This window comes from Pseudopodoces humilis, chromosome 21 (assembly GCF_049639895.1).
Source record: "Pseudopodoces humilis isolate 2021_Gansu_Grassland_sample_001 chromosome 21, ASM4963989v1, whole genome shotgun sequence".
NCBI lineage: Eukaryota > Metazoa > Chordata > Aves > Passeriformes > Paridae > Pseudopodoces > Pseudopodoces humilis.
In genome coordinates, this window is record NC_142220.1 from 4,555,272 (window position 1) to 4,579,775 (window position 24,504).

Sequence of the window (24,504 nt, forward strand, 5' to 3'; positions counted from 1 at the left end):
AGAGCAGATAGCTGAGGGCTGGGGGAGAAGAGGCTGGGCATGCTGTGTGTCCACAGTTCCAGAGGCTCTATTGTTCTGGGCTGTGCAGAGGCTGTTCCCTGGAGGATATCCTGTCTGGACAACCCTGTGCCAGTCTGCTCGGTGGTGGTGGAGGGGCTGGATGGTCAGCCTGGAAAGAGTTCAATAATGCCTTGTAAAAGCAGTGATTTATCTGCAGTGGTGAAGTGAGCGAGCAAAGTCAGAGATTTTTGCCCCTCTTGCTGGGTTTTTATCAAAGTGCCCATTATCCCTCTCCTTGGGACATCCCTACAGGCTGCCAGGCACTCACAGGGCCATGTATGTGTGTGAGGAAGTTTCACTGTCAGTGTTCATCCCCACTGTCTCCTATGGGGAACGCAGCCACAGAGGGAAGCACCCAGCTGCAGCAGAGTGAGGAGCCCCAGCCCAGCGTGTCCCTGAGTTCTGGTGCAGTTTGGAAAATGCTCTGGGAAGAGCTGTTTATTCCAATGGAACTGACTTGTGAATACTCTAGCTCTGACTTACCTAGTCTGCCTTGCTGGATATGAAAAAACCCAGAATATTTAATATATCATTTAAGCTAAACAACACACCCAGTTGTTTTGGACATGGAATTCACTGAAAGACGGGATGGTTTTCCCTCCTGCTGGCTGCTTCCACCAGTGGTTTCAAGGATGTGCTCTGCTGTGAGCCAGTGTGGTCCTCAGAGAGAGCAGCTGGTAAGATGCTGGGCAATTTGAGCTCCTTGCTGATCCTCTAAGTCATCCATTTGACTCTGCTGCTGCCATTTGTACCAGCAGAGCTGTGCATGAGGGGGTCTGGGGGTTCCCAGTTTGGAGGTGATGGTTGGGATGGGATAGAACAGAGCAGACCCTTGTGGGGTAGCAGAAACCAGACTCTTCCCATCAGCTCTCTGTAACACAGGCAATAGTTTCTCATGCATCTTTTTCCAGTGAAAAGTACAGATTTGCAGACATCAGGATGCTTTCTGAGCCTATGTTGTGTTTTGCCAAAGCTTTTGTTTAGATTTTCAGGTTTTCCTCTAAAGATAACTTTGATGACCTCTTCTAACATTCTCAAACTAAGGTGTTTCCTCCAAATGAGAAATAAAATTTTAAAAAAGGAGAAATTGAAACCTCAAAAATGTGGAGAAAAAAAAAATTGGATTTTTGGATTATGTTTTTAGTCATTCAAAAAATAAAATTTCAATCTTGCCTCCTCTTTTCAAGTGGAGGTGCTGAAGCTGCCAGGATGAAGTTGCTGTGGCTGTTGGTCCCAGCGGTGCCTCCAGGATGGGGAAGAGAGGGATGAGTCCTTCCATTTGCAGCTTAAGCCTCATTTTGTGAGTCAGGTCACCAGGACAGGGCAGTGTCCATCACTCCATCCCAGCTGTCAGCTGTAGAGCTGCAGCCTGCAGAGGTTTAGCTTGGACCTAGGGCAGCAATTTATCTGCCTTTCCACACCTTTGCAAGTCAGTGGTCATTAAACTTGAACGACCTGAGCCTGCTCTGTGGGCTGGTTCCAATGCCAGGGCAGTTGGAGAGGATTTGTTGTATTTACAGTTATAAATCACAGCCCAGAGCTGAGCTGCCCCACCAGAACTTTCCTTGTGGCTCCTTCCCCCTCCCATCCAAAAAACCAGATGGTCACGGTTCTCCCCTGCACCTGCAGAGCCACACCACAAATTACACCGGGGTGAACAAGTCAGGCTTGTTAGATTCCAGATTTTGCAAGAATCATCAAGAATTTAGCTTAGACTTCGCACTGAAGGGGAAAAATCCATTACTTTCTGCAGTTTAGCAAAAGTGAGAGGGGAAGGGGAACACAGGCCAGGGCTGTCATCCCCCTCTGGGGTTGCAGCAATAAGGATGTTGCTCCCACAGAAGTTTTAAAAGAAACTTCTTGTTTCAACACATCATCTAGCTTCAAGTTCCTTTGGAACTGGCTTCTCTGGTTTTTAATGAGCTGAGAAGACTTGAGGTCTTCTGCACCCGGGCTTGATATTCACCAGAAATGCAGCTCTTATTTGTTGTAAGCACCCATGAACAAACTAAAGACGTGAACAAGCCAAGATTTCAAGTTCCCTGTTGGGGAGTGCAGAGTGTTTGATGGTGCAGAGCTGCAGGTCCCACAGGGGACAGTGTTGGGGATGGGGCACTGCTGTGGTCTGAGGAGCAAGGGGACATGTGGGGCTCATCCCCTTCCAGCTGGCATGGGCAGGGTACCACAGGTCTCAGCACTGGGATGAGGTTTCTGCCAGTGCTGACTCATTTAGCAGCTGGACACAGCCCGTGAGTCACCGTGAGTCACATCCGCTGCATCTTGGGGTGCATCACTGCCCGTGGAGCCTTTGATGTGAGCTAGATCTATGATTCCTCGGAAACAGCTTCTCCTAATTAATCAAAGGAAAAGCATTGCTGCACTTCAGAGCCTCAATTAGCAGGAAAAGCAGACTCCAAGCAAAAGAATATCAACTCGTTTCTGGAGGGGGATTGTGAGCTCTGCTTCATGCAACCAGAAGTTTCCAAATGGCACTGAGTGTGGCAAGTGACAGGAGGAAACTGATCCCTAAATTTATGTCAGTATAGCTTAGAGATGACCAGAGAGGAGCATCCAAGCTCAGCTTTTTCTCACACAGCAGCTCCTCAGGACAGGGCTGCCACAGAGGTGTGGTCAGGGAGGGTAAACTGGGACCTGTGCTCTGTCCCACGGGCCATCAAAGGCATTCATCAAAATCCCAGGACTTCCAATTGGCTTTTGAAGAGATTGCAGATAAGTAAATATGCTAATTCACTAATTCAGCACTTAAGCACATACTTGAAGCTAGACAGCTTTTTAAGTGCCTTTATGAGTGGGAGCCAAGACAACAAGTGAACACAGCAGATCAGATCATCCTTCCCTGGCCTAAAATCAAGTGACTTCAGCATGCCCAAGGCAACAGCCATCTTCAAATTCCTGCTCTTTCCTCCCTTTCCATGTGAGCCAGGGCATCAGAGCACCAAGTTCTCTGCACTTGTCACTTCCAGGCTGGTGCTGGTGGCATCTTCCTGCCAGCCTGGCCCTGTCACCCTACTTTCATCCATGCTATTGAATGTATGAATGCATTCATGTGTACAAAAAGGAAGGAGTGGCACATCTCAGTGAGAAGACAAAAAGAAAATTTTCCTTTTGGCTATTTAATTATCAGTTATTAGTTTCATTGAGAAGAACCTGCACTTCCTCCCTCTCAGGCTCTTGACTGGGTGATTTTTTGGTTTTGGGGGAAGAAAAGGTGTTTTAAGGGCTTATTTTACTTCTCATTATCCTCCTCTGATTTTATTGGGAATAAATGCACTTTGTACCTCCAAGTTGAGTCTTGAAGTGTTTTCCCCTGGTCCTTATCTCAACACATGAAGCCTTCATTAATTTTTTCTCTCCTCTCCCCAGCTGTGGCAGGGGAGGGTGACTGACTTTCATGGGTGTCAAACCACAACAAATGCACACACAGCAAGCACTGGTGATGCATCAATCCTTTCACCCTCCCTGAATGGTGCTGGTGGAAAAATCATGTGTAGGAAGGCAGGAGGTGGGAAAGCCTGGACAGTTCAGGGTCCAGTGTCCTCAAAGCACGGCTGTGACCCTCAGGGGTGGCTGGAATGTGAGGCTGAAAGTGGGGTTTAAGAAGTGTCTCTAAAGAAGCTGAAGAAGCTGCTTGCCCTCTGTCAGCTTTGGTGTGTGACCCTGAGAGCCCAGACAATCTTTTGCCACTCCTGTTGCAACAAATGAGCAAACAAAAAACCCCACAGCATAAAGTGTTTGGTAAGCAAGAGAAGTGGAACAATTCGTTGCCAGTAAGTAAAGGAAAATAAAATCAAATGGGCTTAAGCAGAAAAACAACCCTCCACATGCTTCTTCCAGAGAGACAGACACATTGTAGGACACTGTGGCGTGTGAGTCCTGCCAGAGCTGGTGTGGGTTGTGTGGCTGTCTCCTGGCTGGCTGTAAAAGTCACTTCCAATATGTCTGTCTGTGAGGATGTGTAAATTATGGCAGGGAACACAGCCTGCTCTCATTCTCAGCCCTGATTCAAAACAAAATGTTATTTCCTACTCTGCTGGAATCCCTCTCGTTGCCACTGGTAAAATACTCTTAAGTGTTGGTGGTCAGGCTGTATTTTCTGTGTGATCTGGGAACTCAGTGGAGCCTCTCCACCCACCTTGGGGCTGAGAGGGGACCTACCTGCTGTTTTTATCAGATTGCAATTACATGAACATCTTGATGGCTGGATTTAGGATTTCCTGCTAATAAAACTGTGGTGATGTTAACAGGTTTGTGATGAGGAGATGGGATCTGTTTTATTTCCCACTTCTTTCTGCCTCTTCTGGGAACACAACCCCAGGCTGGTGGTGCTGTGGGGCAGTCATTGCTGGGCAGTGCTGCAGAGACATCATATTTTGTCCTGTGTTCCTTGACAGTGGAGAGGGCTTGTCCTTCATGAGCATCTCTTCACCCTTTGGCTACACCAGGCAGGAGGAGGATTTCCTTTGTAATGAAATGGGCTGAAAATCAGATGTGACTTTCAAGAACATAATCAACATTTTAGACTCAACCTGCAGGTGGGTATTGTTTGGGGTTACAGTGAGGTGTGTGCTTGAGGCAGGGCAGCTGGACTGGATTTTATCCTAGGTTCAGGAGAACCCCAGACTCACTTTGATTAAATCCACTGAACCCTGTTGCAGGATCAATGTCAAGGTGAAACACAAGCAGGTCTGAGGTTGCCATGCTAACAGCCACTGTCATCTGCTCAGGGACAAATGTTTGGCCACAGAATACATAGCTTTTTTGGGTGTGCATGGAATTACCAAAAACAAAACCATCCATTTTCCTTTTTTCGACATTTCCAAATGTTTTTGCTGCCTAATTTGCTGTGAAGTGCTGGTGCTGCAAGTTCAGTCTCTCCAGGGTTAAAAGGAATGAGTGTCTTGCACAGGCTTTCATACTCTCCTTCACTCAGTCTGTGGTTGTTGAGTTCAGCATTTTTAGTGTATGTGTTTTACAGAGTGATTCACTCATTTTTGCTCAGGGCAAGCTCAGTTTCAGCCAGGAGCAGGCCACGGAGGATATGGGTTTGGTTTTGCAAAACCTCATCTGTGAATTTCAATTTGGTAATCCAAACCCAGAACTAAAGGGTGGCTGGGGTCCAGTTTGCAATTTATCTAAAATGATTGAAAACCAGAGCTGAGGTTTGGGAACGTGGATCTTCCTTTAACCCCCTCTTGCTCCATCATTTTATCTTCTCTTTAAAAAAGAATAAGCAGGAGGCATTCTAAATAACCATCAAACACTAGAAAACTTTTGATGGCATCTTTTTTGATTACATGCCCTTTTCCTGGTGATTTATTTCCAGCTTGCAGAGCTCAGGGAGTTATTCCTTCTGAGGGGTCTCAACCTGGAGCAGATTTGCATCCAGAACAACACAGGGGTGCTGGGTCTGTGGTGCTGGGACTGTGTTTTTCTTGCCCAAGGAAGAGCCTGGGCTATCCCAGGGGACAGGAGGGAGCTCTCCTGATCCAAGCCCTGCAGCCTCTCCCCAGCCCAGCCCTGATAAACACAGGATGTAATTGGGCAAGGAACATTGTCCTGTTTAATGCCTGGGAAACGAGGCTGAGAGGCAGGAACAGAGTGCCCAAAGGGACATGGCAGAGCCAAATCCCATCCAGGCTTTCTGGCTCTTCTTTATTTTGGTCTCAGAGCCACAGTTTGGAGGGGCTGGAAGGGAAGACTGTGATTTCATCCCTGTGCAGTGGCAGGGAAGCAGCACTGTATGTTTTACCCTCCCACACAGGCAGGCAAAGCACAATATGATCCTTGTGGCTGTGTTCCCCTTCTCTCCTGGGCACACTCCTGCTGAGCAGAGCCCTCCGTGCAGCCCGTCCCCGTGGCAGGGAGCAGCTCAAACAAAAGGGTTCATGTCAGAGGATTTTATTTCAACTTCAGCATTGCAGCTTTCCAAGAGCCTCCCAAACACAGAGCTGCAGTGTCTGCGAGGGAGCAGGAATTGAACATCTGGTAAAGGTTAGGGTCAAACATATAAATGGGGGAAGCACAGCACATTTCATTAAAATACCCAATCTGTGACGTCAATTAAACTGATCGGGCCCTTCTGCCTTGCAGTTAGGGAACCATTAACTTCATCCACTGGAGAGTGTTTATATGGAAAATATGAGGCCAGGAAGTCTCTCCTGATTGTGATATTGAGGCTATCAAAGGAACTCGCTCTCCCTTTTTAATTTTTAATCTCTCCATGTTGCTTTTCCACCCTGTCACAGTCACAGCAGCCTCTTGCCTGGCCCCTGTGGGGTGACACTGACCATCTCCTCACAGCCAAGCTGCTGCTGCTGCCTCCTGAGGAGCTGTGGAGCCGCTCTCCATTGTCCCGTCCTGCACGGAGCTTCCTACCACACGTGCACAGCTTGGCCACGCTCCAAAGTACACTTGGAAGTATTCAGATTAGGTTTAGGAGTGTAATAAAAAAATAGCTTTCATGGGAACAAAATTTCTGTTCTTGCAGTTGTTTAAAATGAGGGATGCTCTGTCTGCATGGGTGTAAAACGTCAGGGATTGATGTATGACACCCCAATGTGCTCACAAGACCCTTGGGGTTGTGGGGTTTACATGTATAAAATGAAAGAGTTCATGCTTTCCTCCAGTAATTCTGGTTCATTCAAAGCCTGTTCAGTTCCTGCCAGGCAAGTAGAAATCTTGATCTCTGTGCTCCAGGAACAAAAAGAAGCTGCCATTGAGTTACTTGATGGCAGTGTCTGGTTCTTGGAAATCTGACCAGGGGTAAAGCTGGTAGCATTTGTTCTGTGCCCAGGGAAACCTGCCCCTCTCAGCTCCTCAGTGCTGCCCTGCAGTCCTGCTGCGCTCTGGACTGGGCTGTCCTGCTACCCTGCAATCAGGCTGGGATTTCACCCTCACAGGGACTGTGTTCAATCACCCTTCCAGTTCATGGCTGTGCTAGGAACTGAGCTTCTCTGCATCCCTCTGAGTTTTTCTTTTTAGATCTTCTTCTAGCCAATCCCTTACGTCCTCCTTGGTTTTTCTGATGGCTGCCTACCAGGAAGGAGACTTTATCCCTTGTCTTAAATCTGGGTATGTATTTCTGTTGTTGAAGTCTTTTCACAGAATCACAGAATTAACTAGGTTGGAAAAAAAACCTTTAAGATCATCTAGTCCAACCTATGACCTAAAATATTCACATTTCCTGAAATTCTCTTTCCTTACAGAGATGGTCAAATCTCACCCACCTCACACACCTTGACAATGCTAGTCATGGGTCAAGTTAACCTTGGATTTCTTGCAGAAAAGCCCCCAGATCAAACTCTTCCTCATTGGAGAAGGTTTTTTTTTTTTTCTTCTTTCTTCTTTTTAAACTTGAAAGAGCTTTTGTTTAACTTCTGACTGAGCCCTTTGCTTTCTGTGACCTGATCTCAGGCAAACCAGCTGGGAAAACAAAGGAGCTGTAAAAAACTGCAAAACAGCTAAAGTATGGACAAAACCATGAGAAAAAAAAAATGGGTTTTTTGCCTTGCAGCTGGGTGGTCCACATGGAACCTGGGTATTGCACTGAGTCTTGTGGAACTTAACACACCTCTGAGCACAAATATCTTCTCTGCAGTATCAGGCACCTCATTTACCTCCTGTAACACCCCCAGATTTTTCAGATTTTAAAGCCACGTGGTGCTGCTTTAAAACTCTGTCCTTTATGAAGCTGAAGGACAAATACTGGAGGACAGATACCAATGTCCACCTGAGCAGTGAGAATTGGTGTCATCACAGGAAATTTCAGTGCTGGATCTGAAAAACACATTTTTGTGTGAATCCAGCCCAAAAGGATGGCTTTGTTTGGTTAATCCCTGATGGCAGCACCTGTGAATATTGCCATGGAAGACTCAGGGATGTAACACCCTTTAAATCCTTGCACTGCCAGACAAGCCTTTGTGGTCCAGGCCAAGGGGTCAGGACTGGTGTTAGGCCTGGGGTAACACACCGGGGTCACTCTAGACCTCTAGAAGCATCTAGAAATGTTGAAACATCATCAAGGGCAGATGGGCAGCTCCTCAATCCTCACTGAAGCTTGAACATCCATTTGACAGGACAAGGTACAAACCTCATTTTCAAAAACAAGTACGTGAAGTTCTTGAGGTCGTGATCCAGGGTGGGTCAGACAATGAGCTGTGTTTAAAAAGAATTATGGTATTCAAAATGAAATAGTTTTTCTCCTTTGAATCATGGCAGTCAACTGAAGTGCTTCCAGACCAGAGCCAACTGTTTGTAATTGGATATTTTATTTGTTTTGTGTAGTTTAGCACTGAGTCTCCATGTTGTCTGAGCAAGAAAAACCAAAATAAATTTTAAAATCTTTCAAAGTCAAAAGGATTTGCCAAGCCTGAGAATATTATTTTGTACTCTAATTAGCTGATTTGTCAGAGTAAGAATGAAAACAACTCTTGGCTGCACTCAGTTTATTGAGGTGCTGCCCAAACCGATGCCAAAAAGCCCAAAAGTGCTGATGGTGGGGTTCACACTGGTGGCTATAAGGGGGCTCAGCCTTCACTCCCACGTGTAGCCCTACTGTGAAGTGTGGGCAGTGAAGAGGAGCTTGGCATGGCCCTGTCTCATAAGACACAAAGCTTTCTTTTTTGTGCTGCAGCTGCTGGGCTGCTGAAAAATATCATTGACTCCCAGCCAGAGATGGCACACTGCTGACAGTCTGACCAGAACACCTCTGTCCCAGGGGATTAGCAATCATTTGTGACAAGAACTGCTGAACATTGGACAAAAGACAGGTTTGTTATATTAAACTGAAAATAGATGTCCCTGTACAGTGAGGCACCCAGCCCAAGAGCATAAATTGGTTGTGGTATCACCCTCCCTTTTCACAGGGTGACACAAATGGTAGATTAAAGCTTAAATTTTCAAAATTTCCTCTTTTGCCACTTCTGCTGCATGAAGGTTTCTGAGCAACTTCTAAAAGTGTTGGAACTGTTCTCAGAGTATCATGTATTTGTGTCAATTTTGCTTCTGATTTGTCTCCAGTGAATGACCCAAGGTACAGTTAAATGCTTACCAGATAGGTAATTACTTACCTGGAAGCATGAAGTAATTTTATTCCCATGTGCTTTAAGTTGGCCATCTGCTTGAAGATTGGCAAACCAGCTCCTCAGCAGTCACATGGGGACAGGAAACTCGTGATTTTCCAGCAAATCATGTAAAACTCCAAGCAGTGCCTGCTTTCAGAACAGAGCTGTATTTTGGCAAGAGTTCACACAGGTCTGTAGAGCATCTTAGAGGTTTTGGCCAGCTGGGCTCAGCTCAGTTCAGCTTGTGGCTGTGAACATTTTCATGGGCACCTTCACACCATCCTGCCTTCCCCTTCAGCTCAGGGCTTTCTGGATACACTGGGCTGAGGCTGAAATACATGGAATGCATTGAGAAAAACAGAGAGAAACCAGAATTTTGAGACAAGCAATAACAAGATGTCCAATGAATGACATCAGGACTTGACTGAAGCTCAGCCTGCAGTGATACACAGAGCCAGCAGACAGATGGGAACCACAGAGGAAGCCAAGAGGGGACAGTGAAGAGATGATAAGACAGTGGCCAGGAAGGAACAATGCAAAAATTATTTGTATTAAGTTTGCAGCAGAAAACCATGTCTGGTGCCAGGAAAGAAACCTGAGGAGCATGGCAGGACTGACTGCAGTCCGCTGGTCTGGACAAGAGGGAGAGCCCAAGTGTCAGAAGGACGAGATGAGAGGCCTAAATGTCTCAAGAGCAGGGGGACACAGTTCCTTCCTCATCAGAGAGGAAAATCTCCCAGGAAAGCCCCTTGCTGCAGACTGGAGTCCTGCTGCTGCCTGAGGGAACACAAAGTAACCAGAGGGTGTGGAAGAGGCAGAGACAAAACAAACAATCCTGGTGGTAAACAGAGTGGAAGTGGGTGAGGCAAGGAACAGGATTCAGTTTGGAGTGACATCAGTTATTTATGACTGTTTGTATCCCCATATCTTATATCTCAAAAGGAAGGCAGAGGCTTTGTCCTCAGGGCCGGTTATCCACGCCCGAGAGCAGGGACCATGTCCCTGATGGAGCTGGAGCCACCATGACCCTGGGCAGGGATGGGGATGGCAGCTTGGGGTGCTGGAATGGGGACAATCTGCTGTCACATCCAACCTTTCCCTGGGGGCAAATAAACCAGCTCCCAGAAATGTGTGCTGCTGTGAAGGAGGGGAAACAGAGGTGACAGTGAGGATTAGGTTTGAGCATAGTGGGGATGGAGCATTCAAGGAGTCCATCTCTACTCAACAAAACACCTTGGGATGTGCCCACTTTGGCATCAAACAACTCCTGCTGCCTTGACTGAGCATTAGGTATAAGCTTTTTCTGTTTTTCTGAATTAAGCCAATGCTGTTAAAACTTTGCAAATTTGAAAACAGGGCCAAAGCCAGTCTTGCTCTATTTTTCATATTTGTTCCCAGAGGCTTGTTGGCAAAACTGTGCTCTGTACTGTTACAAAAGAACTCTGGGACAGAATTATTTGAATAGAGAACTATAAGTGATAAAAATCTGTTTATACCACAACATCTCCAGCCAAATGATTGACGTATACATTTCTGTCCTTCCATTGATGTAACTTTTCAATTTCCTGCTGGTGTCTAAGCTTGATTTATTTTTCCATTTATTTGGGTTTTACAAAGAGCACTAAACAGCTTGGTACTTGGGGCTCCCTTTTTGTTTTTTTTTTCTTTTCAGTTCAACCCTCTTAGTCCTGGATCATTTCATTGTTCCTGCAAACAATGAAAAAGAGAGATGGAAAGAACAGCTGTGAACAGCTGGTTTGCTCACCAGGTGTCTGACTGGTATTCAAGTATCCTCTTTTGAGGGAGGCCTGTGCTCCCTGAAAACAAAACTAAACAACCCCAAAAATTAATCCAGAGTTCACTTTATTTTCTGCCTTCACACATGACATGACACAGATTTGCAGATCTGAAAGAAGCCTGAAAAAAGCAAAACAAACAAGAAAAGCTGCTCCAGGCAACCTCAGGGTTTTTTCTCTCCAGTTGCACCCCAGCTGAATCAAGCAATGTGCTCTGCAGGGCCTCTTTAGGCAGATCCTGCCAAGTTAATTCTAGAGACTCCTTTCTCATCATCTAACTCCCCTCTGCCTCCCTCACCCAACATTTTACTCAAAGCAGGGTTCAGGAGCCAGGCCTGGAGACCTCTGGTTTTGAGGAAATGACTCCTATGATTTATTCTGCCTGCAAATCTGCTCACTGGGGCAAAGACCTTCTACCCATTCCCAGCTCCCACAAGTCCCCTGGTTCCTAGAAAAGCAGCTACACATTGCCAATCTTCTCAGGGGTGCAGAGTCTTGAATGCAAATTGAGATAAAACAGACTGAATTCAGGAGCAAAACTGATTTATTGCCCAGAGATTGGTAACACTATCACAGCAGCATCACCATGCCCCAGGAATGGTGTCACCCTGAGGGAGGACACACAGATTTAGTGGCAAACAGAACCAGGAACAGTTCAGCAGCTCTGTCTGCAATGGCAGAAATTGGTGAGCATCACTGCCCAAGGCTGGAGCCTTCAGCTCCCCTCTTGCCCCTGGGTACAGCAGCTTCTCCTGGGTGTCTGTAGCCCCTGACTTTTCTGGGAGGGTGCCAGCACCCATTTTCCTCTTCCAGGCCACTGCTCTGTGGTGGGGAGGTCACCCAGCCCAGGACACCCCCAGATCTGGGCACACCAAGTGACCCTTGCTACCACTCCAGCTGAGCCAGACCCGAAAAATCCTCATTTACTAGGAATGAGGAGAGAAATAGTACAATCTTTAATCTTTGTAAGCAATAAAACAAGAAGCTGTAGCTTTCACTTTGTGATTTCTCAGATTAAGTGCATTGCTACCTACAATACTAATTTGATTTCTGGCAGTCACAATTAGTTCATAGCCCCCATTCAGCTAGACACACATGCCTGAGCAGAGCCCTGTGTGCACCTAAACCCATCCCAGCTCAGCAAAGCATGTCAGCATGGACTTCAGGGCCAGGGAAAGAAGGGCAGTGTATCCTAAAAGTTATTTGTGCAGCAGCAAGTCAGAGCAGTGGAAAAGATAGGACACTTTATAGGGAGTAGTTTTGAGTTTGATAGAAAACTCAGATGGGGTAAGCAAAAGGAGTTTCACTGAATTTTGTGCAAGCATGTCTACATCATTAATTTTATATCTGCATCATCTTGATTAGCTCTTGAGTTATGGGACAGAAGGCAAATCAGGTGAGCAGCCCAGCCACAACAAAATTGAAACCCAGTTTGAGTCAGCTTTACCTATTCCAGGACACCTGCATTCAATATCAAGCATTTCATGTTTTTTCCTCCTATTTTTAAGTGATTTCACCATTAATAATGAGAAAGAATTCACATTTTTAGGGACAAGGACAAGCAGACTGACTAAATATCTCACAGCACATCAAAACAGATTTGCCACAGTTTGGGGTAATTGAGCTTTCATTGGAAAGTTACCTAGAAATTAAAAATAAGGATATTTCCTTCCTCCAGGTATTAATCTTTTATTACTTTTCTCCCTACAGAGTAGCACTGACTTAAGTGTCCCTATAATCTGTTCATATCAGCACAGTTAGGTTGATAAAGTTGTAAGGATTTATCTGACATGAAGAGTCAGATCACTATTCTAAATTCAAGCAATGAATTTTCTCTTTCACATCAAATCTGTCTTTCTGGTTAACAAAAAAGTCAATTAAATGTTAACTATTTTGTATGAACATTCAGCACCATTTCAGTTACATCCTACTGGAGATCATGGAAAGGTTTCCTGACTCACACCTTGTGCCCCCACTGGTCTGGGTCAAACCTCTAACTCATCTATCCCTCTGTCATGCAGCATCCTGGACTTGTGCACACCCCCTAAATTAAAATTGATTTTCTTTTTTGTCTACAAAATCCCTATCCAAAGCAAAAATGTCATGGCACAAAATCAGCTCCTTTAGGTTTTTGCTCATTGTAGCACCAAATAGAGCCAGTTCTGGTGCCAACAGAGCCTCCAGAAGGAAGCTGGGATAAAAACAAACACCAGCACCCCATTTCTGCTTGAACAACCTCAGCTGGGCAGGGGTTTGAGTGGCACATCTCAAACCTGGAGCCTCAGACCAAGAAAAAGCAATCAGGGAAATATCTGATCAGCATCTGCCACCTCATGGCAACTGCTTTAATTTTCTCGAGGACCAGATCCTCTCTGGCTGAGACTTTTCTAGTAAGCTGATTTGCAATAAAGGAAATTAGATATAAGTTAGTATGTTAGCCTGCTGGGTACCAGAGGCTGGAAGTGGGAATTATTTTCATGGGTGTGGTAGCAGTGGTATCTGAACTTTTGGGGAGTAGAGATCTGTAAGCAAGGTTTGTGAGCTTAATCTGGTAAAACCTTAGTCTTGCTTTGAGCTTCTTTGATTTTTTATTTAGCATGATTCAGGATATGCTGAACCTCAGGTGCCAGCTGTCTGTCTCACCTCTGTAGGACCCTTCACAGTCCCAGCCAGACTCTTCCCTGACTGAATTGTGTGTGGGGTTGGGGTCACAGGAGGGCAATGAGTACAAATAACCAATCAGATCCATTCTGCATCCTAACAGCTACTTTCTATTTTATCTTTTCATTTTTCTTCTTGAATTTCTATTCCTGTCTCAAAACCAGCATTTTCACGGCTGTAGAGATGAAATACAGAACAAACGCATCTGTAAATCGGGAAGGAATTTAACCACTGCGACCTGGGAGCTCCTGTCCCCCTTCAGGGCTGCCAAAGGGCTGTCACCATTGACCAGGAGAGGTTAAAGAGCAGAGGTCAGGAGAGGTTAAAGAGCAGAGGTCAGCAGAGGTTGAAGAGCAGAGGTTAGGAGAGGTTAAAGAGCAGAGGTCAGGAGAGGTTAAAGAGCAGGGTCAGGAGAGGTTAAAGAGCAGAGGTTAGGAGAGGTTAAAGAGCAGGGTCAGCAGAGGTTGAAGAGCAGAGGTTAGGAGAGGTTGAAGAGCAGGGTCAGCAGAGGTTGAAGAGCAGGGTCAGGAGAGGTTGAAGAGCAGAGGTCAGCAGAGGTTGAAGAGCAGGGTCAGCAGAGGTTGAAGAGCAGAGGTTAGGAGAGGTTGAAGAGCAGGGTCAGGAGAGGTTGAAGAGCAGGGTCAGCAGAGGTTGAAGAGCAGGGTCAGGAGAGGTTGAAGAGCAGGGTCAGCAGAGGTTGAAGAGCAGGGTCAGCAGAGGTTGAAGAGCAGGGTCAGCAGAGGTTAAAGAGCAGGGGTCCCTAGCGAGGGGCGGTGCTGGAGCTCGCAGAGATCCACCCGCGGTCCCCCGGTGCCACCTGCCGGGCCCGGCTGGCTCCGGGATGCTCCGTAAGGAAAACAACAGCTCCTACGTGTGGCTGGCCGGGGTCAGACCCGGGGAGCTCTGTGACAGCTTCAAAATCCCCAGCTGGAAGAGGTCTGCAGGGAGGAACAGCAAACCCAGACATAAAGTCACGCTGTCACCTTGTACATTTTGGGTTCTGTGAGTTCAGGTCTCTGGTGCTGCTGGCTTCTGTCTGTGCCTCACCTCCCATTATGTTTTGTGGTGCTGGTGAATTCCAGCTCCCTTTCACCAGGTTCTCAGATCTATGTTCTGTGATCTATGATCTATTCAGATCTATGAATTATTCTTGCACTAGGGAAATGCACAGGCAATAGGAGACCAGCGGAGTAGGGGAAGGGGTCTGGTGCTTCTGCTCCCTGGAAGAGTTTGTGCTAAGGGAAGGCATGACCTCAAAAGCCTTGGGCTATGTACACAGTCATGTATGGCCCCTCTCAAACACCCTGCACTGATCAAACAGGCATTTGGGCACCCCAGAGGGACTCAGCCTCTGCCCTTGGTGGCTGCACGACTGCAGCAGATCTGCGTTCCCTGGGTTTGCTCTGGACGCTCAGTTTGGACTGTAGGTACTCATGTGTACCTGGGCTGTGTACTCCTGTGTACTCCTTGGACTGTGGCTCCTGATCACACCAGGTTTCTCCCTGAGGTCCTGAAATCTCTGCAATTTCCCTCTTGAATGATGACTTGTATGAGGGATGGTCAGTGATGGGGTTGAGGTCCCAGGGTGGGTAGGAGGGGGCAGTGTTGGGCAGGGGAGGACTCCAGGACACTGATGCTGGGAGCAGGACCAGCTTGTTGCAGTGAGGCTCCTCCATAAAAAGCTCCAGTGTGTGTGCAGATGAGGCTCCTGAGCTGCTGTGGTGCTCCTTCTCCTGCAACAGGGCTGCTGGCAGAGGGTATGAGACCCTGACAATCCTTGGGCACAGGAATATCAAACAGTGAACATCTGTGGTTTGCCCTGGACATGGGCTGGAAGGAGGAAATAAATGGTATTGAAGCCAAATCCCTTCCTAGGCTTCAGTTTTCAGCACAGTGACTTGGACAAAGGCTACTGGGAGCTGCTCAGACTGAAGGACAGGAATCCTGGGAGTACAACAAAAGCGTAAATGTGAGGTTTTGCTGCAAACCAGGCCCTGAGAGAAAGTGTCTTGAAACTATCATCTACTTTCACCCTTGAGAGAATGTTTTGAGATGCTGTGGAGATGTAGAAGCAAGGAGGCTTTTTTCTCTCCAGGAGACATGGGAGATGCTGTGGTAATGTAGTACCAGATTTAACATTTTGAAAAGTCCCTCTAAAAGCTGGCATGACTCCTATCTAAATTAAACACTTTATGGCATGTATCTCCCTGCTGCAGTGTTAGGCAGTAATCTGAAACAAAGCTATTGATGTTGAGGACCTTGAAGGAGACAATTCAGGTTTGGAAATCCCATAATTTATATTTTTTTTTAGCACAGTGCTAAGTTCAGGACCCAGGCTGCCATTTGAGGAACAGTTTAAAAGATTTAATGTAAAATCCCATCTCTGTCTCAAGCATGGAAATGATATAATATTTATTACTCTGGCACTGATCTTTTGTAGCACAAAAATTGATTGAAATTTAAGGCCATGAACCCTATTGCCCTTCAAATGTGCTGGTGCTTGGCAGAATTTTGGAGGGATTTCCAAAAGACTTTCAGATTCCCAGTGAACACTGACACCAAATCTCAGCTCCCGTTGCCATTACTTTGGATGGGAAGTGCATAATTAAGAGCCTGTCTTAAAAAAAATCTCAGCCTCATCAAAACCACATCTGACAGGTAAATGCTGAGCTTCAGACTCAGCACATGGAGTGTGACAGGCACAGAGGAGCAGGGACACACAGATGTGCATCCTGGGTGCCGTGGGGCTGCCTCCTGCTGCCAAACGTGCCACTGGCAGGGCCAGCCTTGGGATTACTCCTGATCCAAACTTCTCCTCAGCTAAAGAGCCGTGAGGGCAGATGGTGGGTGGGGGATGCAGCTGATGTTGACCTTAAAGCGAGTGGCATGTGTCGAGGTCGAGGCGGCAGGATGGCCCCATGACATATTTCTTACAGCTTAGACGCGCCGGATTGGATTCCTGCTGACACATAAAGCCCTTTTCCACGGCTCCAGCAGTGCTAAGAGCTGGGACAGCCTAATCTCTTCCTAAAAGCCTCCTGTGCTGTAACCAAAACCTTGGAGCTTTGCATGGAGAGGTGGGTGATGTAGGGTCTGTGGAGCTGCTTGGCACCATCCCCTGTGCTTTGTGTCGCCCTCCCTGGTGTCCTGGACTGTTCCCCTGAGAATTAGACTTTTTGATATTGTTTTCATAATTTCTGGCCACTTTCCCAGGAAAGTAACCATAAACATACGTGTTTGTACATTCCATTAAAGATTTGCCTTTTGATGGATGTCCCTCATGGCCAGTGTGATTGGGAAGGTGGTGACCTGACTATCCAATCCCTGGTCGTTGTCAAAAATCTATAAATACTGAAAGGACAGAATAAACGCTCTCCTTCTTCCATCACACTTTGAGCTGTGTCTGTGTGAATCATTTTGTGTCCAACAGTGACACTGGACACCTCTGTCTTCAAGCAGCTGGGGTGGTCTCTGTCCAGGCACTGTTTGGGTGACCCATGGCAGCTCTGTGTGTCCCTACTCCCTCATTAGCTTCAGAGACAGAAATCTGGGAGGTGCAAAAGGCACTTGAAGGGTTTGTGCTCAGGAGCCTGGCCCTACTGCCAGGCAGGGCACAGCCACTCGCAGACTTCACCCTCTTTTCAGCAGAGGGTCTATACAGGAAAAAGAAATCAGCAATTCCCAGGCTACAGAAATGCTGCAGTTTTGTTGTATCTTCTAACAGGTGGAAGACTCAAACGAGACAGAGCAGCCTGTGGGAAGCAGGGTCCTACAAAGGAATTTGTGCAAGGACTGGCTGGGCAGTGTGTGACAGCAGTGTGACCTTGTCATCCTGATAGGGACCTACAGTAAACATATAATTCACTTTAAAACTACCACTTCTGTGGCACTAGCCCAGGGCAGAAAGGTCTTAGTCAAAATCAGGATCAGGCTTGTGAGATTTTGAGAAAAGTTACCTTGAAAAGGACTTTCTAATTTTTTCTGCATTCATTTACTAATTACATAGCTCGGATTTTTTCAGCCCACCAGTCCAAACACACCTGGGGAAGGGAGGGTCTGCAAAATGCCCTTAGAGAAAACCCAGTTTGGTACCTACCCACCAAGGAAAGAGATGGTCCCTGGGCAAGTGGGATGTTTTCCTGTCAATATAGCAATCAAATTTAGTTTCTGCCGCTGTAGGCAACGTGGCATTAAAAGAAGGAGCTTAAGTTATTAAACTGAGCTGCTTTAATCGTCCGGTTCGGGGAAATCCATTGCTACAGGAGACCTGAGGATTAGTGTATTTTTACCACAAAGCCAATACATCTATTCTGATCAGTTAGCACTTGCTCATTCATGCATATGAAACTTCATTCTCTGGGTTTGCCCTCTCTAGCATGGGACCAAATGGAGTTTTATTTGGAGATTGACCCCGTTACCTTGAATCTCATCATTCTGGTATCTAGCTATGTCATTTTACTTCTGGTTTTTCTGATCTCCTGCGTGCTCTATGACTGCAGAGGGAAGGATCCCAGCAAGGAATATGCTCCTGAGGTCCCTGCAGACACGCAGCCCCCGATCCGGCTGGTGGTGATGCAGCAGGGCTCCCCTGGCACTCGCTGGGCAAAGGGGCTCGTCTCTGCCTACGAGAACCCTGCTGATCTGCCTGGGAAAAGGACTACAGTTGTGTGAGGGACCCTGTCTGGAGCTCCAGTTCCTGCCTCTCTGCTATGTTTGCTCCCCGTGTGCAGAAGGATAACGCGATCCCCAGGTGAGTTTAGATGCAGATTCATTTGATGTGGTGCCGTTGCTCAGGGGATCATTTGATGTTGAGCTGTGCTCTGCATGGATATGAGCTTGCAGTTCTGCCTGCCAGCCATAAAGAGACTAATTTCCATTTCTGCTGCCTTGGAGCCCACTGGCAGCCGGCAGCAGTGACGCTGTTATCCTCTCAGGCACTGATGAGGGGCCTTGGTTTAATCTCGAGTTGTGCCCGGTGCAGTTATTTTGGCAGAGACTCGGTGTTGTTCAGAGCATCCTTCCCCCATGGGCTGAGCTGTGCTGCCCCACAGCCTCGGCACATCTTCCTCAGCTGTGTAAATGACCCTGGGAGGCTGTTCCCACCTCCCCAGGGAGAACAGAAACATCAAGGATTTTCAAAGGATAGAGATAGTGCCTTTCCTATAGAAGCCAGCTGCTGCTGCCATCAGAATTCAATACTTTCCATGTTGGCTGTGAGCTCTCCTGAGGGCAGTGCCAAGCCTGTCTTGGAACTTATTTTCTGTGGGCAGAACACAAGCTCTGCTCTTATGAGGCAGAGCACTCCTTGCCCTGCACAGAGCCCACAATAAAATATTCTTCCTGGAAAAGCTGAGTACAATGCCTCCTGCACAAGGGGAACTGGGAACTAAGGTGAATTTACCAGCAATGTGAAATGTGTGTCACCACTGTCCACTGGAACAGGAATTTCTGACCCCACATCCTGGATTTCAATGTCCATCTCCACCTGTCTGATCCTGCCTCTTGCCCTGAGCCTTCCTTCAGCTCTATCATGTTCCTGCTGGGTCACATCAAAGTGTATCTCCAGTAAATCTAATGCTATTTGTACCAGGTCCTGCTATTCCCATAATTTCAGAGCTAAAGGCCTTTTTGGTTAACAAGTTTCTTCTGTATCTTGCTGGTTTTCTCCCTCTCAGTGCTCAATGGGATGTTAAACACTTGGTTATTGTGTCCCTCTAAATAATACTTAAGTTCCTATATGTGATATTATTTAAAGCTGGTTATTAAGGGAAAATTAGCACTGGGCCCAGACTGTTGCAGATGCCTGTCCCATAGGATATTTACTTGTGTTAATGTGAAGTTCCCACAGAGTCCTACAGAAAGCTTTAGTAAACACAGTGATATTTATTACCTATGTCAGGTGTCATGGATGACTCACTGGATGCAGAGGTCCTAATGCCTTCAGGACAGGCATTTTAAATACTTCCAGAAATAAACTGCAGTGAATTCAAACCACAATTGAGCAAAGCTGTTGGCTGGATTGTGTGGTTTGTACTCCAGCTGGGCAGCAACAGTCTGCCTGTGCTACATCCCCAGACATGCTGGTTTCTGAATCAGCTACAGAGCATCCTGGCACTGGCAAAGAAATCTCTAGAGTATCTTTTTATTTAACTGTATTTTAAGAAAAGGATCCAGAATGGATCCTTAGTGGCTTTTCTTTTGGTTTCTAAGTTTTTGTGGGTGACCCCAGGTTATGTTTTCGAGCTGTCCTTTGCAGCCTGGGAGTGGTGGATATTCCTGGTTTGGGAAGGAAGCCTGAATTGGAAGGAAGGTTCCTGATGGGTGGAGGAAAACCCTTGATGTGATGGATGAAACTGATAAACCAGAAGCTGGTGCCATGATCCTCTTCCATGTATCATGCTGAAATAACTACGTTGAATGTCTTATTTCGGTTATTTAGCACTGAAAAAGTGCAATTAGTTGTAGCTGCTTTGGAAAAATGTGGCAGTGACTGAACTGCTCGTATGTTATGGCTGCTGTCACCCACACAGGCTGGGTTATCTCTCCTTGGGCTCTCCCATCTGCCTTCCCTTCAGCCTCTAAGCTCTTTAAAGCTTTTTGTGTGTTCATGTATCATTTAACATTCTAGGAGCCTTCTTGGTGATAATGGATCCCTGGCATTCAAGAACAGAAATAATAACCTTTGTTAATAAGAACTTGTGGGGGGACTAAAAAGAGCTCAGAAATATCACAAAGAGCATGGCACAGCTCGTGTGACACCAAATGCCACAGTGCCAGCAGAGAAGCTGTGGTTCTTTGCTGAAGGTTACATTATTTGCATTACATTATTTGCAAATAACGTCATGACACCGCCACGTTGCCAAATCATTGCCACTATTTTTGTTTCTGTGGGTAAAACAGACTTGCAAGGCTGTGTTAATAAATACTTTTAGATAGCTGAAATTCTCCAGATATGTAGTTTTGTGTGCATTAACCACAGATCCCTGGATCCCTGAAGTTTGATGGCAAAGCTGCTGACTTTGTCAGGGTAAGTTTTCTGGTTTAAGCTTTAGGAAGCTGTGCCTGGGGAGGCTGCGGGCACAGGAGCAGTTTCCATTGTTCACTCATGAGGAAATTTGTCAGTTGTGATAGCTGGTGGACTCTGCTCCAAAATGTGGAGGTAAAAGCAGTAAATGGTACTTTCCTTCTGATAGCAGGAAGGTAAACATAGAGTAAATCCCCTTCTGGAAAATGAGAAACTAAAGTGCATCAGGACTCTGTCTTCCCAACAAAAATAAAATGTCTTTCTTAGTTTTGCCTATACTAAACCAATATTGCAGTATTTTGCCATGCTAGGCCAATATTGGAATATTGTTTATACTAGACCAGGACTGGAATATTATTACTGGGAGAGAGCCCCTGAGTATGTACTGAGAATTCCAAGTAATCAAGTCCCTGTGAGTGAAATTACTGCTTTGGGGAGGTCTCTGCTGCCACACTTTACTTAATGACTGTGTCAAGATTAATGCATGCAAATGGGTTTTTATCAGGCCATGCTTGCCAGAAATCAGCCTTGAAGCTGTGTTCCTTTGAGTGTTTGCAGTCCTCTGCCACGCCATTTGCATCACTGTGAGAAAACAGGGATGAATACTCCCACAGCAGGGTTGTTGTTTGCATAAGTTGTGTGTAAAATGTGAGTCCCTTGCTGGAATTCACACAGCACAAAACATCCTGAACCAGGCTTTGCTGCTTTCTACCACAACTGAGCCATGCAGAGGAGCTCTGCAGAGACTGAGCTATCCCTTTGGGACACCTGCAGCATCTTCCAAGCCCTGTCCCACCTGGGGAAGCGCCAGGACGTGGCTGTGGGGATCCATGGATTCAGGGAAAGAGCCATGGTGCAGCTCTTTGCACATCCTGTAAATCTGACTCTTCCATCTCTGCTCAGTCCAGGATGGGTTTGTGCCTTCCTTAATCCTGCCCGTGCCTATGGAGACATGTGCTTTGCTCAGAGGATTAGGCAGGATTTTAAGGCCAGGATATCCAGCAGAGAAATCCTGTCCTGCAGCAGGTGCCCTTTGCAAATGAGTGAGATGTGGGTAAAATTGTACTAACATTTATTTGTCAGCAATATGAGTTAGAGAATGTTGGATGGACTGACAAGTATTTGGGGAATAGGCTCTATTCCCTGTTCTGCCCTTGGTTTATGGGGCAGCTCCTGTCCTCTGTGCTTTGCTCCATGTGTCTCTGGTTAGTTTTCTCTGCTCTTCTGCTTTCTGCACTGAGATTTCTCTCTTCTTAGTTATTTATGCAGTTCATAAAGGGTTTATAATTACAAAACTGGCACACAGGGTCTGCACTTGAATGTCAGTCCATGGACTAACTCTGGTAGGATCCAAGAGAACAAAATAAAATATTCTCCCACAAACAATTCTTGGAGCAGGTGGATCAGAGAAGTCGATGAACAAGCCACATGAAATCTGGGTAAACCCTCCTTACAACACCTGCTTTGGGTGAGCTGTGGTCACCCTGGCACTCTGATATCTGTAGCTCTGTGATTTAAAGGGAACTCAGAGGTTCTGGGAAGATTTAGTGCTGTTCTGCAGGAAGCAGGAATTCAGTCTGCACTGGCTTGCTTACAGTTGGCTTACTGTGTTTTTAAAGTCACAAATTACTGCTTCTGTAAAGCCTTTATTAAAGGGTTTTACAGAAACAACAGGAAAAAAGAATTCTAGATTTCTCCAATATTAATTCAATTCAAACATGTCATTAAATTCACTGAAAATTCATCTTTCATGTGAGGCTGTTCCACTGTAAACATACTGTCTAGGTCTTCAGATTCCTTTTAAAATCCCTAATAAGCCACTACATATGAGTAGAGGATTAGTCCAGACAGACTAACCCATATTTGCCATGGAGAATTCCTTCCCATGCAGGGATTGTTTTGAATTTAAAAAGGGGTTAATCTTGTCTCATTTTTTTTTATCAGCACAGTGTTTCATCCTCTGATAGTGCTGAGTGTAGAAGCACAGTGACATGTCCAAGTCAAACCCCTTGGCTGCAAGAAGAATTTAAGAATAATTTTTACTGCCTAGAACTGCATCACCTTGTGTTATCAGTCATTCAGCTGGTGTGATACTGGTGCTTTGGTGGGAATGCCAGGAAGGAAGAACTGGTATTGGGAGTTTAATTGGAAATACTCTTCTTCTGGCCATGAGCCAGTGCTGCTCTGGGGAGCCCTACAGCCCATTTGCCATCTTTCAGAGGGTTTGATCCCAAGTCTCTTGAGCTACCTGTGTACATTTTATACAGCAAAGCACTGACCTGGGTCTCCTGGCCCTGCTCCAGCCCAAATTACTTTGTGATTCTCCCAGTGCTTGACTCAGTGTGCAGGATCTGTTCTGTCAGGTGGGCTCTGGGGGTTGAAACTGGATCCAGGTGTCCTGCTGGGGTCCCTGGGGGGCTCCTGGATGGAATGACAGCTGAAGCCTCAGCGAGGATGGGAGGCAAAGAAAGGATGGGAGGCATGGGTATACATGTCCTGGAGCCTGCTGGTGGCTGCTGCCCCCGAGGAAAGCAGGTGGACTCCTGGGGCAGCTCTCAGGGCTCTGAGGTGAAGGGCTGGCTCTTCACACTAGGGTAGTGGAAAGTTAATTAATTGTTTATAAATAAATTGCTCTGACATCCACAGCAGAAAGCTATCTGGCCTAACTAGAGAAAATCATAGCAGAATGATAAAAAAATCGGAAAATCTGAACAGCTGTCTTCTCAAGCTTCTGTTCTGCTCCTGCTTTATTTCCTTACTTCTTCCTCCTCAGGTGTGCTGGTTTCCTTGGAGACTCTGCTCCTTGGTTTCCCTGTCTAACACTGACACTGTTTGACATCAACGTTTCAAAGAGGCATCTCCCCCCTAATGTGACAATTCAGGGGCAGTTTTTGGAGGCAGATCCTTGTCACAAGGGATCTGATTCCAGAATCTGATGGTTCAGCCCCGGCTGGGGATGGGTCAGTCTCATCCAGATCTGCAGCAGATGCTCTGTGTGGGCAATGAAGCTGTGCCCTAGTTTCTCCATCTGTTAATGTCAGTAATAATTGTTACACAAGCGGGGTGTAGGGTTGATTTAATTAATATTTATGAAGGAACATGAGATCTTTCATGGGTGGTGCTATGGAGAATTTGTTAATTATGAATGATTATATATTTGTGTCTCTTCCTGAATACCTAGAAGTCTTGTACATATTGTTTAAGCATTCTCATTTTACACTTCTTCAGTATTGAAGCTGATTGGACCTATAGTGTAGCTCTTTATTACTCTAAAAATACACTGAATTTAACTGCTATTGACTTCAGCATGAGCAAGGAATATAGGCTCAGCATCCACCTTTATTTGTAATAATTACATTGCCTTAGTAATCAATATATTTTTATCACTTCATTACATAATATTTTTTCACATTCTATTTTTATCTCTGCCAATTCTTTAATGTAAAATAAATGTACAAGTTCAGGCCAATTCTAGGGCTAGACCTTTCAAGAAAGAGGAGGGGAGGCAGGGATTGGGCATATCCACCTTTGCCTTCCTCAAATGACAAACTCCCCGAATTTCTGAGAGATTAATGGGAGTTGTCTTAAGTTTATTGCTGGAAACTGGGCATGTATAAAGGGAATATAATAAGCATAAAAGGTGGATTGAAAAAATCTGTGAGTAGCAGCAGATGATTTAATGTCATCTTAGGTCCATTGGGTACAGCCACTGCACCTCATACCCTCCCCAACAAACAAAAAAAGACAATACTCAATGGAGGCATATTAACAGTGCTTATTACAGGTGGTTTCTTTCCCATTCTCTATATTTCTCCTCTTTCAGGAGCATATTAAACACAGATTTCACGTAAGTCACACATTTGTTTCCTCAAAAAGAGGA

The 24,504-nt window shown here is 46.0% G+C and overlaps 2 protein-coding genes across 2 annotated transcripts in view; both read left to right on the top strand.

Moving 5' to 3' along the window:
- The first annotated feature begins 17,941 nt into the window (after positions 1-17,941).
- Positions 17,942-18,271, top strand: SMIM36 (small integral membrane protein 36). The gene has a single exon (XM_088065533.1). It carries the CDS (start codon positions 17,942-17,944, stop codon positions 18,269-18,271), a length of 330 nt encoding a protein of 109 aa, XP_087921659.1.
- A 23-nt stretch (positions 18,272-18,294) lies between these two features.
- MMD (monocyte to macrophage differentiation associated) overlaps positions 18,295-24,504 on the top strand; it is a 41,283-nt gene continuing 35,073 nt past the window's right edge. Inside the window, exon 1 of the mRNA XM_088065532.1 lies at positions 18,295-18,350. Coding sequence (XP_087921658.1) covers positions 18,310-18,350 — 41 coding nt within the window. The 5' untranslated portion in view covers positions 18,295-18,309. The remainder of the gene's footprint in view (positions 18,351-24,504) is intronic.